At 49.1% G+C, this 16,597-nt stretch overlaps 1 protein-coding gene across 1 annotated transcript in view; it reads right to left on the reverse strand.

The window, feature by feature from the left end:
* The window catches only part of myo15b (myosin XVB), a gene marked incomplete at its 5' end in the record, with an annotated part of 217,000 nt that overhangs the window by 47,674 nt on the left and 152,729 nt on the right, over nt 1-16,597 (reverse strand). Inside the window, 10 exons of the mRNA XM_080461452.1 lie at nt 222-331; nt 408-590; nt 4,038-4,110; nt 5,989-6,158; nt 6,720-6,952; nt 7,023-7,118; nt 8,428-8,552; nt 8,655-8,712; nt 8,809-8,897; nt 14,784-14,910. Of these exons, the coding sequence (XP_080317578.1) occupies nt 222-331; nt 408-590; nt 4,038-4,110; nt 5,989-6,158; nt 6,720-6,952; nt 7,023-7,118; nt 8,428-8,552; nt 8,655-8,712; nt 8,809-8,897; nt 14,784-14,910 (1,264 nt within the window). The remainder of the gene's footprint in view (nt 1-221; nt 332-407; nt 591-4,037; nt 4,111-5,988; nt 6,159-6,719; nt 6,953-7,022; nt 7,119-8,427; nt 8,553-8,654; nt 8,713-8,808; nt 8,898-14,783; nt 14,911-16,597) is intronic.

Raw genomic sequence — 16,597 nt, forward strand, 5'->3', positions numbered from 1 at the left:
CTGGTTTAGGAAGCCCTGGTCTTAAGAGCTCCTCTCAGAAGAGACCGTCCAGGACCTGTTTCTTGGACGGGTGTTAATGAAGTCCAAAACGACAAACGTGGTGTTTCTTAACCATCATCAACCAAAGTGGTTGGACGGTGCGGACGGTGTTGGTGGGAGGAGCTTCCACACTGGTGATCATGATCGGTGTGAACGTTTGACATTTGAGGAGAAGTGGTGACCTTCTTGAGGGTAACCTCCTCCCCAGACGTTCCCCTCAAACGACGGCAGGCCAGGAGCCTGCATGGGCGGCGCCGGCGGGATGAAGTCGTCCAGGTCAGTCACCATCATCCTGGAGACGAGTAGAACCACAGTCAATCACCTCCACCCAGGGAATGATGGGATGGAGCAGCGTCTCGGAGCTCTACCTGACTGCCTGGCTGCTGAACAGGTAGTCGGAGTGGGTGGAGGAGGGGGTCCCTGGGAGGGGCAGCACCTCCGCCTCCGCCGCAGCCAGCAGGTCCATGACCAAGTCTGAGCCGGCCAGGTCCGACCAGCCGTCGTCCGTCACCAGAGACACTGACCAGCCCAGCGCCGCCTCCGACACGCCCCTGGAACAGAGCACAGCACAGTGGTGACAGGGTGAAACACGGAGCTGCAGTGGTGACATGGTAAAACCCAGGGAGCGAGAGTGGTGACAGGGTGAAACCCAGGAAGCTGCAGTGGTGACATGATGAAACCCAGGGAGCTAGAGTGGTGACATGGTGAAACCCAGGGAGCGAGAGTGGTGACAGGGTGAAACCCAGGAAGCGAGAGTGGTGACATGGTGAAACCCAGGGAGCGAGAGTGGTGACAGGGTGAAACCCAGGAAGCTGCAGTGGTGACATGGTTATAACACAGAGCTGCTGTGGTGACATGGTGAAACCCAGGGAGTGAGAGTGGTGACAGGGTGAAACCCAGGGAGCTGCAGTGGTGACATGGTGAAACCCAGGGAGTGAGAGTGGTGACAGGGTAAAACCCAGGGAGCTGCAGTGGTGACATAGTGAAACCCAGGCAGCGAGAGTGGTGACATGGTGAAACACAGGGAGCTGCAGTGGTGACAGGGTGAAACACAGAGCTGCAGTGGTGACAGGGTGAAACACAGGGAGCTGCAGTGGTGACAGGTTGAAACACGGAGCTGCAGTGGTGACATGGTGAAATCCAGGGAGCGAGAGTGGTGACATGGTGAAACCCAGGGAGCGAGAGTGGTGACAGGGTGAAACCCAGGAAGCTGCAGTGGTGACATGATGAAACCCAGGGAGCTAGAGTGGTGACATGGTGAAACCCAGGGAGCGAGAGTGGTGACAGGGTGAAACCCAGGAAGCGAGAGTGGTGACATGGTGAAACCCAGGGAGCGAGAGTGGTGACAGGGTGAAACCCAGGAAGCTGCAGTGGTGACATGGTTATAACACAGAGCTGCTGTGGTGACATGGTGAAACCCAGGGAGTGAGAGTGGTGACAGGGTGAAACCCAGGGAGCTGCAGTGGTGACATGGTGAAACCCAGGGAGTGAGAGTGGTGACAGGGTAAAACCCAGGGAGCTGCAGTGGTGACATGGTGAAACCCAGGCAGCGAGAGTGGTGACATGGTGAAACACAGGGAGCTGCAGTGGTGACAGGGTGAAACACAGAGCTGCAGTGGTGACAGGGTGAAACACAGGGAGCTGCAGTGGTGACAGGTTGAAACACGGAGCTGCAGTGGTGACATGGTGAAATCCAGGGAGCGAGAGTGGTGACATGGTGAAACCCAGGGAGCAAGAGTGGTGACATGGTGAAACACAGGAAGCTGCAGTGGTGACATGGTGAAACACAGGAAGCTGCAGTGGTGACATGGGGAAACCCAGTGAGCTACGGTTGTGACAGGGTGAAACACAGGAAGCTGCAGTGGTGACATGGTGAAACCCAGGGAGCAAGAGTGGTGAAATGTTAAAAAACAGGAAGCTGCAGTGGTGACGTGGTGAAACCCAGGGAGCTAGGGTGGTGACATGGTGAAACACGGAGCTGCAGTGGTGACATGGTGAAGCACAGGAAGCTGCAGTGGTGACAGGGTGAAACCCAGGGAGCTGCAGTGGTGACATGGTGGAAGCCAGGGAGCTGCAGTGGTGACAGGGTGAAACCCAGGGAGCGAGAGTGGTGACATGATGAAACCCAGGGAGCTGCAGTGGTGACAGGTTAAAACACGGAGCTGCAGTGGTGACATGGTGAAACCCAGGGAGCAAGAGCGGTGACAGGGTGAAACACAGGAAGCTGCAGTGGTGACATGGTGAAACCTAGGGAGCTAGGGTGGTGACATGGTGAAACTAAGGAAGCTGCAGTGGTGACATGGTGAAACCCAGGGAGCGAGAGTGGTGACATGGTGAAACCCAGGGAGCTGCAGTGGTGACATGGGGAAACCCAGGTAGCTAGGGTGGTGACAGGGTGAAACTAAGGAAGCTGCAGTGGTGACATGGTGAAACCCAGGGAGCGAGAGTGGTGAAATGGTAAAACACAGGAAGCTGCAGTGGTGACAGGGTGAAACCTAGGGAGCTAGGGTGGTGACAGGGTGAAACACAGGAGGCTGCAGTGGTGACATGGTGAAACCCAGGGAGCGAGAGTGGTGACATGGTGAAACACGGAGCTGCAATGGTGACATGGTGAAACACAGGAAGCTGCAGTGGTGACATGGTGAAATCCAGGGCGCAAGAGTGGTGACATGGTGAAACCCAGGAAGCGAGAGTGGTGAAATGGTAAAACACAGGAAGCTGCAGTGGTTACAGGGTGAAACCCAGGGAGCTGCAGTGGTGACATGGGGAAACCCAGGGAGCTAGGGTGGTGACAGGGTGAAACACAGGAAGCTGCAGTGGTGACATGGGGAAACCCAGGGAGCTAGGGTGGTGACAGGGTGAAACCCAGGAAGCTGCAGTGGTGACATGTTGAAACCTAGGGAGCAAGAGTGGTGACATGGTGAAACCCAGGGAGCGAGAGTGGTGAAATGGTAAAACACAGGAAGCTGCAGTGGTTACAGGGTGAAACCCAGGGAGCTGCAGTGGTGACATGGGGAAACCCAGGGAGCTAGGGTGGTGACAGGGTGAAACACAGGAAGCTGCAGTGGTGACATGGTGAAACCCAGGGAGCGAGAGTGGTGACATGGTGAAACACTGAGCTGCAGTGGTGACATGGTGAAACCCAGGAAGCTGCAGTGGTGACAGGGTGAAACACTGAGCTGCAGTGGTGACAGGATGAAACACGGAGCTGCAGTGGTGACATGGTGAAACCCAGGGAGCAAGAGTGGTGACAGGGTGAAACCCAGGGAGCTGAAGTGGTGACATGATGAAACCTAGGGAGCTAGGGTGGTGACAGGGTGAAACACAGGAAGCTGCAGTGGTGACATGGTGAAACCCAGGGAGCGAGAGTGGTGACATGGTGAAACACTGAGCTGCAGTGATGACATGGTGAAACACAGGAAGCTGCAGTGGTGACAGGGTGAAACACGGAGCTGCAGTGGTGACATGGTGAAATCCAGGGAGCAAGAGTGGTGACATGGTGAAACACAGGAAGCTGCAGTGGTTACAGGGTGAAACCCAGGGAGCTAGGGTGGTGACAGGGTGAAACACAGGAAGCTGCAGTGGTGACATGGTGAAACCTAGGGAGCAAGAGTGGTGACATGGTGAAACCCAGGGAGCGAGAGTGGTGAAATGGTAAAACACAGGAAGCTGCAGTGGTTACAGGGTGAAACCCAGGGAGCTGCAGTGGTGACATGGGGAAACCCAGGGAGCTAGGGTGGTGACAGGGTGAAACACAGGAAGCTGCAGTGGTGACATGGTGAAACCCAGGGAGCGAGAGTGGTGACATGGTGAAAGCCAGGGAGCGAGAGTGGTGAAATGGTAAAACACAGGAAGCTGCAGTGGTGACGTGGTGAAACCTAGGGAGCTAGGGTGGTGACATGGTGAAACCCAGGGAGCTGCAGTGGTGACATGGTGAAACCCAGGGAGCTAGGGTGGTGACGTGGTGAACCACAGTGGTGACAGGGTGAAAGCAGCACCTGTAGTGAAGGAGCCAGGAGGCCAGCTGCTCCCCGGTGGTCCAGGACTCCACCTCACTGGTCAACTTCTCATCTGACAAGCCAAAGAACAGAAAGGTCAAAGGTCACAGCCTCCTGGGGAAACGAGACCAACAACAAACAGCTCAGAGGAACGAGTCCGACCAGCTCAACTATAAACAACTAATTATGAGGGACAAAGTCCAGATTCAATGGCGAAACACAACACAACACAACTCAACTCAACTCAACAACACAACACAACACAACTCAACAACACAACACAACACAACACAACTCAACTCAACTCAACAACACAACACAACTCAACAACACAACACAACACAACTCAACAACACAACACAACACAGGACAACACACAACAACACAACACAACACAACTCAACAACACAACACAACACAACTCAACAACACAACACAGGACAACACACAACAACACAACACAACTCAACAACACAACACAACTCAACACAACACAACACAGGACAACACACAACAACACAACACAACTCAACTCAACAACACAACTCAACAACACAACACAGGACAACACACAACAACACAACTCAACAACACAACACAACAACACAACTCAACAACACAACAAAACAACACAACTCAACAACACAACACAGGACAACACACAACAACACAACTCAACAACACAACACAACACAGGACAACACACAACAACACAACTCAACAACACAAAACAACACAACACAACAAAGGACAACACACAACAACACAACACAACACAACACAACTCAACAACACAACACAACACAGGACAGGGGACAACACACAACACCACACAACACAACAACACAGGACAACACACAGCACAACAACACAACACAACACAACACAGGACACAGGACAACACACCACATAACAATACACAACACAGGACACAGGACAACACACAACACAACAACACACAACACACCACAACACACAACACAGGACACAGGACAACACAACAACACACAACACAATACACAACACATGACACAGGACAACACAACAACACACAACACAACAACACAGGACAACACACAGCACAGCACAACATAACACAACAACACAGGACAACACACAGCACAGCACAACATAACACAACAACACAGGACAACACACAGCACAACACAACACAACCCAACACCACACAACACCACAACACAGGACAACACACAACACAACACAACAACACAGGACAACATACAGCACAACACCACACAACACACAACACCACACAACACAACACAACACAACAACACAGGACAACACACAGCACAACACAACACAACATAAGACCACACAACAACACAAACAGGGATGACAGTGTAACCCCGGAGGCGAGCCGTCACCGGGGAGAACGAGTGGGAGAACGAGAACGAGTGGGAGAACGAAGGGGAGAACGAGTGGGAGAACGAGTGGGAGAATGAGGGGGAGAATGAGGGGGAGAACGAGTGGGAGAACGAGTGGGAGAATGAGGGGGAGAACGAGTGGGAGAACGAGTGGGAGAACGAGTGGGAGAATGAGTGGGAGAACGAAGGGGAGAACGAAGGGGAGAACGAGTGGGAGAACGAGAACGAGTGGGAGAACGAAGGGGAGAACGAGTGGGAGAACGAGTGGGAGAATGAGTGGGAGAACGAGTGGGAGAACGAGTGGGAGAACGAGGGGGAGAACGAAGGGGAGAACGAAGGGGAGAACGAGTGGGAGAACGAAGGGGAGAACGAGTGGGAGAACGAGTGGGAGAATGAGGGGGAGAACGAGGGGAAGAACGAAGGGGAGAACGAGTGGGAGAACGAGGGGGAGAACGAAGGGGAGAACGAGTGGGAGAACGAGGGGGAGAACGAAGGGGAGAACGAGGGGGAGAACGAGGGGGAGAACGAGGGATGGAGCTGGAGGGCTGGATGAAGCGACTCACCGTTAAAGGTATGCACGTCCAGCAGCATGGTTCCCTTCCTTTGGGTGGAGGTCCACTCCAGCTGGGTGGGGGGGTGGAGGCGGGCGGTGGGCTTTGGGAGCTGCAGCGAGGTCAGCAGCTTGTGCTGGCACAGTGAGCGGTACTCTGCTGAACCGTGGTCCGACACATACCTGGAACAACAGGGAGGGATCACACAATGAGTACAGACGGGTTCTGTGTTGGATGTCACGTTACACGCTGTGCTAAAGGGAACTCTGCCAACACCCTCAGACAGGAAGTAGACCTGAAGTGTTTCCAGTGCACCTGCAGCCTGAGGACAATAAACTGTCTTAAAGTCAGTTGGGTGGTCCTGCAGCCCAGGGTCCAGCTTCAGCTTCTGTTTGGTTTCTATGTTTACATACAAGTTTGTTTGGTTTGGTTTCCTGAGAAGAGATGGATGGATGGATGGATGATGGATGGATGATGAAAACATGATGGATGGATGTTGGATGGATGGATGGATGATGAATACATGATGGACAATGGATGGATGATGAATACATGATGGATGATGAATACATGATGGATGATGGATGATGGATGGATGATGAATACATGATGGATGATGGATGGATGATGGATGGATGATGAATACATGATGGATGATGGATGATGGATGGATGATGAATACATGATGGATGATGGATGGATGATGAATAGATGATGGATGGATGAGGAAGACCTTGACCTACTTGAGCAGGGGTTTCTCCAGCGCTGGTGAAGGGGTGAATGCACTGAGGCAGCAGGCCAGCAGCAGCCAGCCTCTCTGGTTCTGGAGGTTCTGGAGCCCCCAGGTGTGGTAGACCAGCTGAACCAGGATCTCGTCCCTCAGTGCCGCCCGGCTCTGGCCCTTCTCCACGATGTAGTTGCCCAGCGTCTGCTCCTGCCAGCCGCTGAGTTCCACCTCCCCCGTGAACCGCAGGATCTAAGCAGAGGTGGTCTGGTGAGAATGAATCTAGAACCATTTCCCAGAATGAGAGAACCCTCCGCTGTACCAGTTTGAAGATCTCCAGGGCCGATTGGGCGTCTTCAGGGTCCAGCCTGGTGAGGGGTCTCTGCAGGGGGGCTCCCTGAGGCTGGCTCCAGCTTTCCTGAGGGGGGGAAGACCATGTCACTGGACACTCTAATCAAACTACTCTACGGTTCTCCGTGACATTCGAGAACATGGAGTCAGGTTCTGGCTTTTCTTCTATTTCTCTACATTTATCAAAACGCCTCAAACATGCAGAACGGATGGAACATTAAAGGTGTTCAGTATTTTCATTTCTACTACGTTCAGCCATGTTTCAAGGTAAAATGAAAAGACTTCAGTAAAAGTACATTTGTCCTCTAGGAGGGACGCTTTAGTGTCCAATCTGTTAGTTTCTATTGTCCATTTCTAGATTTATTGATTTGTTTATTTATTTAGAAGAACCCTTTACCGACTTCAGCCTTCTGTTGGTGGCGCTCAGGGGGAGCTGGTGGGGGTTAAGGGGGGGTTTACCAGTCTCCCCAGTCCCCTGGTTCTCTGTTCCAGTCCCAGTCTCCCAGTCCCTCAGTCTCCTGGTTCTCTGTCCCAGTCACAGTCTCCAAGTCCCAGTCTCCCAGTCCCCAATTCTCCCAGTCCCAGTCCCCTAGTCCCAGTCTCCCAGTGTCCCAGTCTCCCAGACTCCCAGTCCCTGTCTCCTAGTCTCCAAGTCCCAGTCTCACATTCCCCCAGTCTCCCAGTTTTCCAGTCTCCCAGTCTTCCAGTCCCAGTCTCCCAGTCACTCTCCCAGTCCCAGTCTCCCAGTCTCAGTCCCAGTCTCCCATTGTACCAGTCTTGTTGTTCTCTTTACCAGTCCCAGTCCCAGTCTCCCAGTCCTTGTGTCCCAGTCTCCTGGTCCCAGTGTCCCAGTCCCCCAGTGCCAGTGTTCCAGTCTCCCAGTGTCCAGATCCTAGTCCACATCCTGCTGACTCATGACTGGCAATGGTCTGGGTCTAGGGGGTCAGTGTGACCAGGATTGTGAGTACACTTGTCAAGTTCAGGTTTAGGTTTAGGTTTAGGTTAGGTTCAGGTTCAGGTTCAGGTCAGGTTCAGGTGTTTCAGTTCAGGTTCAAGTGTTCAAGTGTTCAAGTGTTCAGGTTCAGGTTCAGGTTCAGGTGTTTCAGTTCAGGTTCAGGTGTTTCAGTTCAGGTTCAAGTGTTCAAGTGTTCAGGTTCAGGTTCAGGTTCAGGTTCAGGTTCAGGTTCAGGTTCAGGTTCAGGTTCAGGTTCAGGTTCAGGTTTAGGTTTAGGTTTAGGTTTAGGTTTAGGTTTAGGTTCAGGTTCAGGTTCAGGTTTAGGTTTAGGTTTAGGTTCAGGTTCAGGTGAGGCACTTTGATCAGTTTGCCTTCAGAGTTCTGTTGGTTCCTAGAACCAGGTGAGTCTAAACGTTCCCACCTGTAAGACAGACTTGGCGTAGCGAGAGAAAGAGTATAGGTCGATATCGAGAGGAAGGCTGAGCCTGTGTTCTGCCTTGACTTGTGGCGGTGCCACCTCTGTCACTCCGGACACTTGCTGCCGCCCTGGTGGACAGAAGAAGAACCACAACATCAGCCATCAACAACGGGACCCAGTGTAGGTGGTTGGGTGTAGCTGCGGTGGTTGAAGCGGCGTCTGAAGGTCACCTGCTCCACTGCGGAGTCTGGCAGAAAGCTCGGCGGGGATCTCCAACAGCCCCACGTCCTGAACACAACCCAGAGTTACACCACCCAGAGTTACACCACCGCGGCGGTGGAGGACTCACACAGGAAGTAGACGTCTGGTTATTGTTTAACTCACCATCCCTGCAGGTTCCGACTCCGTCTGTTCCACTGGTTCCTTTTCTTTCTTCTCCTCAAGTTCCTGAAATGAAAAGAGCCTGAGTGAACCTGTCCTCACGAGGACAGAGACTCACAGAGTCCCAGACTGAGCTGCTCCACCCTGAGCAGGTGTTTCAGCTGGGCAGGTGCCACCAGGTGTGTCGTCCTTCGACACTGAAGTGTTGTGCACCTATTTTTAGCAGCGTGTGCTCTTATATACTGAGCAACACCCACCCCCCCCCCCCCCCTCCCCCCTCCCCCCACCTCACAAGAGTCCACACAGTAATCTCCAGCTTTTACAGCTCAGGAAGGAGTGGCATTGCCAGGGACCAGTGGTGACAGGGACCAGCAGCACCAGGGACCAGCAGTGTTTTCAGAGAGGTCCTCCAGGGGGACTCCAGTACTGCAGACCAACTTGGGTGTGAAGAAACATTCATGTAGCAAATATGGTGAAATATTGTCGCTCCACTTCAACAGTCAAATCAATCAAACACAATAAAAGACTGGAACTCTTCCAACACAGTTTGCCCCACCCTGCTCCACCTCCTCATGAACCCAACAAACCAAACACACCCCAGCAGGTCCAACACACCAGAACAGACCCAACACACCAGAACAGACCCAACACACCAGAACAGACGCAACACACCTCAGCAGGTCCAACACACCAGAACAGACCCAACACACCAGAACAGACCCAACACACCAGAACAGACCCAACACAACTCAGCAGGTCCAACACATCCAACACACCAGAACAGACCCAACACACCAGAACAGACTCAACACAACTCAGCAGGTCCAACACATCCAACACACCAGAACAGACCCAACACACCAGAACAGACTCAACACAACTCAGCAGGTCCAACACATCCAACACACCAGAACAGACCCAACACAACTCAGCAGGTCCAACACATCCAACACACCAGAACAGACCCAACACACCAGAACAGACCCAACACACCTCAGCAGGTCCAACACATCCAACACACCAGAACAGACCCAACACACCTCAGCAGGTCCAACACATCCAACACACCAGAACAGACCCAACACACCTCAGCAGGTCCAAAATACCAGAACAGACCCAACACATCCAACACACCAGAACAGATCCAGCACACCTCAACAACTCAACATGTCAACATGTCAACAACTCAACACCTCAACAACTCAACACCTTAGCAACTCAACATGTCAACAACTCAACAACTGAACACATCAACAACTTAATACATCAACGATTCAACAACTCAACATGTCAACAACTCAACAACTGAACACATCAACAACTTAACACATCAACGATTCAACAACTCAACAACTGAACACATCAACAACTTAACACAACGATTCAACAACTCAACAACTGAACACATCAACAACTTAACACATCAACGATTCAACACCTCAACAACTGAACACATCAACAACTTAACACCTCAACAACTTAACACCTCAACAACTTAACACCTCAACAACTCAACAACTGAACACATCAACAACTTAACACCTCAACAACTCAACAACTGAACACATCAACAACTTAACACCTCAACAACTTAACACCTCAACACATCAACAACTTAACACATCAACGATTCAACACATCAACAACTGAACACATTAACATCTCAACAACTCAACAATTGTTTTTCTCATTCGTTTTATTGTAATTTTAGATTTTAGTTAAACAAAACAACACAGAGCCTATAACCGGCACCTAACAAAGCAGCAGCTCTGAATATAATGAATATACAGCATATAGGAGGTGGTGGATGAGATTTACAGTATATATACACAACAGTTACCAATCCAATTCAGTTGTACAGGAATCCTTTCAGAAGGATGGTTGAAAGGTCTGGTCCAATACAGTCCAAGTACGGGCGCCAGACCTTGTAGAACTGGTCTGTACTGGTGTGTATGATACTGGTCAGGTATTCTAAGGGGATCAGTTCAGAAATTATTTTGCGCCGACAGGTGGAACTTTGTCAGTAATCCAGTGTAACAGGATATTGTTTCTGGCAGCAAATGTTAAAATATTGAAGAGTCTTTTCCCAGCTGCTGTTTTCACTTGTTTAGATGAAAGTCCAAGGATCAGCGATATGGGTCCATCGGCATATTAATACAGAAAACCTTTTGAATTTCAAGTGGAATTTGAGTCCAGTATATCTGAAGTTTATGACAAGACCAATGAGTCAATGTTCCCACATCAGAGGGAGTGGGTAAAGAAATACCGTCTAGGAGGAGATATATGGATTCTAGGTAGAATCTGGTTACATTTCTCATGTCCCAGCGCAAATTGAAATCTTTTTTGCATTAGACCAGATCGAGTCCCACATTTCTTCCTCTATGGGGCCAGACGCCTCCTTCCCCCCCACACCCTGACCCTCTGCGTGTCACAAGTACACAGTCAGTTCAGAACAGTGAGGTTGTAAGGTTGTAAGGTTGTAAGGCTGTAAGGTTGTAAGGCTGTAAGGTTGTAAGGTTGTAAGGTTGTAAGGCTGTAAGGTTGTAAGGTTGTAAGGTTGTAAGGCTGTAAGGTTGTAAGGCTGTAAGGTTGTAAGGCTGTAAGGTTGTAAGGTTGTAAGGCTGTAAGGTTGTAAGGTTGTAAGGTTGTAAGGTTGTAAGGCTGTAAGGTTGTAAGGTTGTAAGGTTGTAAGGTTGTAAGGCTGTAAGGTTGTAAGGTTGTAAGGCTGTAAGGGTGTAAGGTTGTAAGGTTGTAAGGCTGTAAGGTTGTAAGGCTGTAAGGTTGTAAGGTTGTAAGGCTGTAAGGTTGTAAGGCTGTAAGGTTGTAAGGCTGTAAGGTTGTAAGGTTGTAAGGCTGTAAGGTTGTAAGGTTGTAAGGTTGTAAGGTTGTAAGGCTGTAAGGTTGTAAGGCTGTAAGGTTGTAAGGCTGTAAGGTTGTAAGGTTGTAAGGTTGTAAGGCTGTAAGGTTGTAAGGTTGTAAGGCTGTAAGGTTGTAAGGTTGTAAGGCTGTAAGGTTGTAAGGCTGTAAGGTTGTAAGGTTGTAAGGTTGTAAGGTTGTAAGGCTGTAAGGTTGTAAGGCTGTAAGGCTGTAAGGCTGTAAGGTTGTAAGGTTGTAAGGTTGTGAGTGTCAGTGAGCTGTTCAACTGCCATAAGTCTGTTGTTTGAAAAAAGGTCAATAAGTGATTTAATATTTTGCCACACCACTGTCAAAGCGCAGGGTCCGTAGAGCCGGGGGCAAGGCAGGATTGTTTACTACTGGAGTGAACACAGATGTTATATTAGATCTGCCCTCAAGAGGGCCGCCATGCTTTCAGGGTATTAACGGTATTAATGGTATTAATGGTATTAATGGTATTAGTGCAGGAAGCTTTGATTTCTTTAAAGTTAGCACAAAATAACAAATCACAAAGTCTGCCCTGCGACAGTGGACATCCATCCAGACCAAAGTTTTACCTTTAACCCTTTACTAATCTTAAACTGGTACAAAGTTGGTATAGTTTAATAGTGGGCGTGTCGACTAAACTTGGTAGATGTAATGTCTTAAGCCTCGGTCGGCGCTGATTCCAAATAAAGGAGCTGAGCTTCCATTTCTATCCTTCAGCAGCCCTGAACCGAACAGAACCAGAATCTATTCAATAGGATAGAAAAGCCTAGTAGTACCTTCATTTTAACCAGAGATAAACCACCTGACCAGGAGAGAGGGAGGGGGGCCCAATGTTCTGAATCCCGCTTCATGTCACTAAGTACTGCCACAGAATAGGCTGGGTATACTTGGTCAAAAGAAGAAGTGATAAAAATACACAAATACACAAACCCATTGGGAGACCACTTGAAATGAAAAGTATTGTAAGTAGTATTGTTAGGAGTACTGAGGGGCGTCGCCTCGGATTGGCTCATATTGACCTTATTGCCAGAAAAGCAACTGAAACTGTTGATTCCATCTATAAGAGGCGGGACAGACGTCTCCGTCCCCCGGACAGTCAGAAGAATGAAAACATCCTCTGCGTACAAAGTTATTTCTGGGTGTTGTCCTGATGTCCTCAACAAGAGGCTCAATGGCCAAGGAAGGAGGGGCGACAGAGGGCAGTCCAGTGGTCAAAACCACTGCCTGTGGTCCATTGGATATCATTTGGACCCACTTTGTAAAAGTCTCACCCAGACCAGATTTACCCAATGTGTAAGATAAAGAGGACGTTTGACCACCGTCACCCAGATCACACTGGTCCGGAACCTTTACTCTTCTTTAACAGCACAGTTCTATTGGCCTCCAGTGTTTGTGGGAATGAAGGTACCATTGAACATATTGAGTAAAGGTTCTGCAAGAGGTTCCCCGGCCAGCTCAGCTGGTAGAGCATGAGACTCAGTCTCAAGGTAGAGGGTTCATGTCCCACGCCGGGCGCCACCTTCCTGTGGGCTCTCCACCTTCCTGTGGGCTCTCCACCTTCCTGTGGGCTCTCCACCTGCAGGAAGGTTCTTAATGGGTCAATGTGATCTGGGTGACGGTGCTCAGACTGACACCACCACCACCCGGGAACGGATAAGAGGGAGAAGATGGATGGATGGATAGGTTCTGCAAGAATATCTAGAAACAGTTAATAAAATCAGGAACAACAGAGAGTATTTTTTGTTTGTTTAAATAAATTGATTATCTTTGATTTGAAACCTGGAAAATTTCTCCGCGAGTGCTTTTATTTTAGTGCTTTTATTTTCTGAGTCGAAAACCTCCTCCTCAAAGGCCGAACACAAGAGTGGCCATAACTTTAACAGCTGAACACATTAACACCTCAACATCTCACCACCTCAACATCTAAACACACATCATCTCAACACCTAAACTCAACACCTCAACAACTCAACACACATCATCACAACACTTAAACTCAACACCTCAACAACTCAACACATTAAAAACTCACCACATGAAAAACTGAAAACATTAAAAAATCACCAACTTGACACATTAACAACTGAACACATTAACAACTCAACACGTCAACAACTGAAAACGTTAACAACTCAACACATTAAAAACTCGACACATCAACAACTCAACACATGAACAACTGATCACATGAACAACTCAACACATGAACAACTCCACACATGAACAACTCCACACATTAACAACTGATCACATGAACAACTCAACACATGAACAACTCCACACATTAACAACTCATCACATGAACAACTCATCACATTAACAACTCAACACATTAACAACTCAACACATTAACAACTCCACACATGAACAACTCCACACATTAACAACTCAACACATTAACAACTCCACACATGAACAACTCAACACATGAACAACTCATCACATGAACAACTCCACGCATTAACAACTGAACACGTTAACAACTCAACACATTAACAATTCAACACATCAACAACTCAACACATTAACAACTCAACACATTAAAAACTTAACACATATAATCGACATATAATCTGGATGTTAGAGGAGGAAGATGCTCTACAATCTGTTTAACAGTTTCAGATTAACGTGGCTGTTCTCCAGTAAACAGCAGTCTGTCTCTGACAGAACCTTTAACTGTACTGATCATAAGCAGTGGCTTGTTCTGTCAAACATCTTGATGTTATTGTAGGAACCTTGTTTAATCGGCTCCTATAGTGTTTTCTTCTTCATGAGTCAGACGACAGAAAGGCTTCATCGTTTTAAGAAAGTTTGAACTTTCCTGAGAAATGCCGTCAACAGATACTTGGCGGTACAGAAGGTTGTCTGTCATTTGGATGGTTGCAGGTTCAATTCCCATCTCTCCCTTGTCCACCTGTTGAAGTGTCTTTTAGTTCTTCAGGCATATTTCATGTTTTAAATTCAGCTCTACGATTCGATGATACAAAGAGGTTTTATAGGAGCTGATAACCAGGATTTCTCTTCAGACGAGACATAAACTGTCTGGGTGGGTTTGAAGATCCCACGGCACCAAGGCACAGACGGCACCACAGCACCAAGGCCCCGACGGCACCACGGCCCCGACGGCCCCGACGGCGCCGACGGCACCGACGGCACCACGGACCCGACGGCACCACGGACCCGACGGCACCACGGACCCGACGGCACCACGGACCCGACGGCCTTGACGTCACATCGTCAGGATGTGATCAGCCAACACTCTGAAATCCAAGCCTTGATGCAGCAAACCGAAGAGACAAGTGGTGAGAGCTCTGTTGTAAAAACCTGCCCCCCCCCCCCCCCCCCCACACACACACACACCAAGTGTTCTTGAGCGCCATGTGATGCAGACCATTGAGAGAGAAGGAAACAGGGTCCTACCGCTGAGAGAGCAGGAGATGCAGGAGTGAGAGGAGTGAGAGGAGTGAGAGGAGGCGGAAGAACAGACGGGGAGGGAACTGCTTCAAATTTCACTCAGAGGGCTGAAGTCCAAGATCGGAGCAGCTCAGGTGTGTGTGTGTGTGTGTGTGTGAGAGAGAGAGAGGGAGAGAGAGATCAGGGGATCTTTTATGATCCAATAAAGTCAGAAATCAGCAGGTTTCCAGGAAGCAGCAATAAAGTGAGCAGTGCAGAGTCAGAGTCACTTCACACACTCTTCACACACTCTCATCACTTCACACACACTCACTAATATATACACTCTTCACACAAACAGCACGTCATACACTCTTCACACACTCACTACTTCACACACTCACCAGTTAACATACTCACTTAACTAACATGAGCCAACAGTTGAAATTGAAAAGACTTCATGCAAAAGGCTCAAAAGTTTGAAAGCTTTTTGAAGTAAAACAAAGATGACGTGATGTGGAAACTGATCGCCCTGAGGTCAAAGGTCACAGTGGCAGAGACGCACGCCAGCGTCGGGTTCACCCACACAGGCATGGAGTCAGAACCTTCCTTAACCACACTTTTGTTTAAATGAAAACAAAACCATAACTCAAAACTCACACACAGACTTTGCACTCTGTCCCCTCCCACCTGTCCCCTCCCACCTGCCCCCTCCCACCTGTCCCCTCCGGTCTATGGGCGGCGCCTCTGTTATGGGCAGAGAGCTGATCAGGTGTTTACCCAGTTCTCTGCCACAGTCATCAAATACTCTACCTTCCTCCAGATGTTGTTTATGGTTTCTACCTTCCTCCAGATGTTGTTTATGGTTTCTACCTTCCTCCAGATGTTGTTTGTGGTATCTACCTTCCTCCAGATGTTTGTGGTTTCTACCTTCCTCCAGATGTTTGTGGTTTCTACCTTCCTCCAGATGTAGTTTGTGGTTTCTACCTTCCTCCAGATGTTTGTGGTTTCTACCTTCCTCCAGATGTAGTTTGTGGTATCTACCTTCCTCCAGATGTTTGTGGTTTCTACCTTCCTCCAGATGTTGTTTGTGGTTTCTACCTTCCGCCAGATGTTGTTTGTGGTATCTACCTTCCTCCAGATGTTTGTGGTTTCTACCTTCCTCCAGATGTTTGTGGTTTCTACCTTCCTCCAGATGTAGTTTGTGGTTTCTACCTTCCTCCAGATGTTTGTGGTTTCTACCTTCCTCCAGATGTTTGTGGTTTCTACCTTCCTCCAGATGTAGTTTGTGGTATCTACCTTCCTCCAGATGTTTGTGGTTTCTACCTTCCTCCAGATGTTGTTTGTGGTTTCTACCTTCCTCCAGATGTTGTTTGTGGTTCTACCTTCCTCCAGATGTTTGTGGTTTCAACCTTCCTCCAGATGTTGTTTGGAGTTTCTACCTTCCTCCAGATGTTTGTGGTTTCTACCTTCCTCCCTGGTTGTTTGTGGTTTCTACCTTCCTCCAGATGTTTGT

This window comes from Lipophrys pholis (genome assembly GCF_963383615.2).
Source record: "Lipophrys pholis genome assembly, chromosome: 1".
NCBI classification, from domain to species: Eukaryota; Metazoa; Chordata; class Actinopteri; order Blenniiformes; family Blenniidae; genus Lipophrys; species Lipophrys pholis.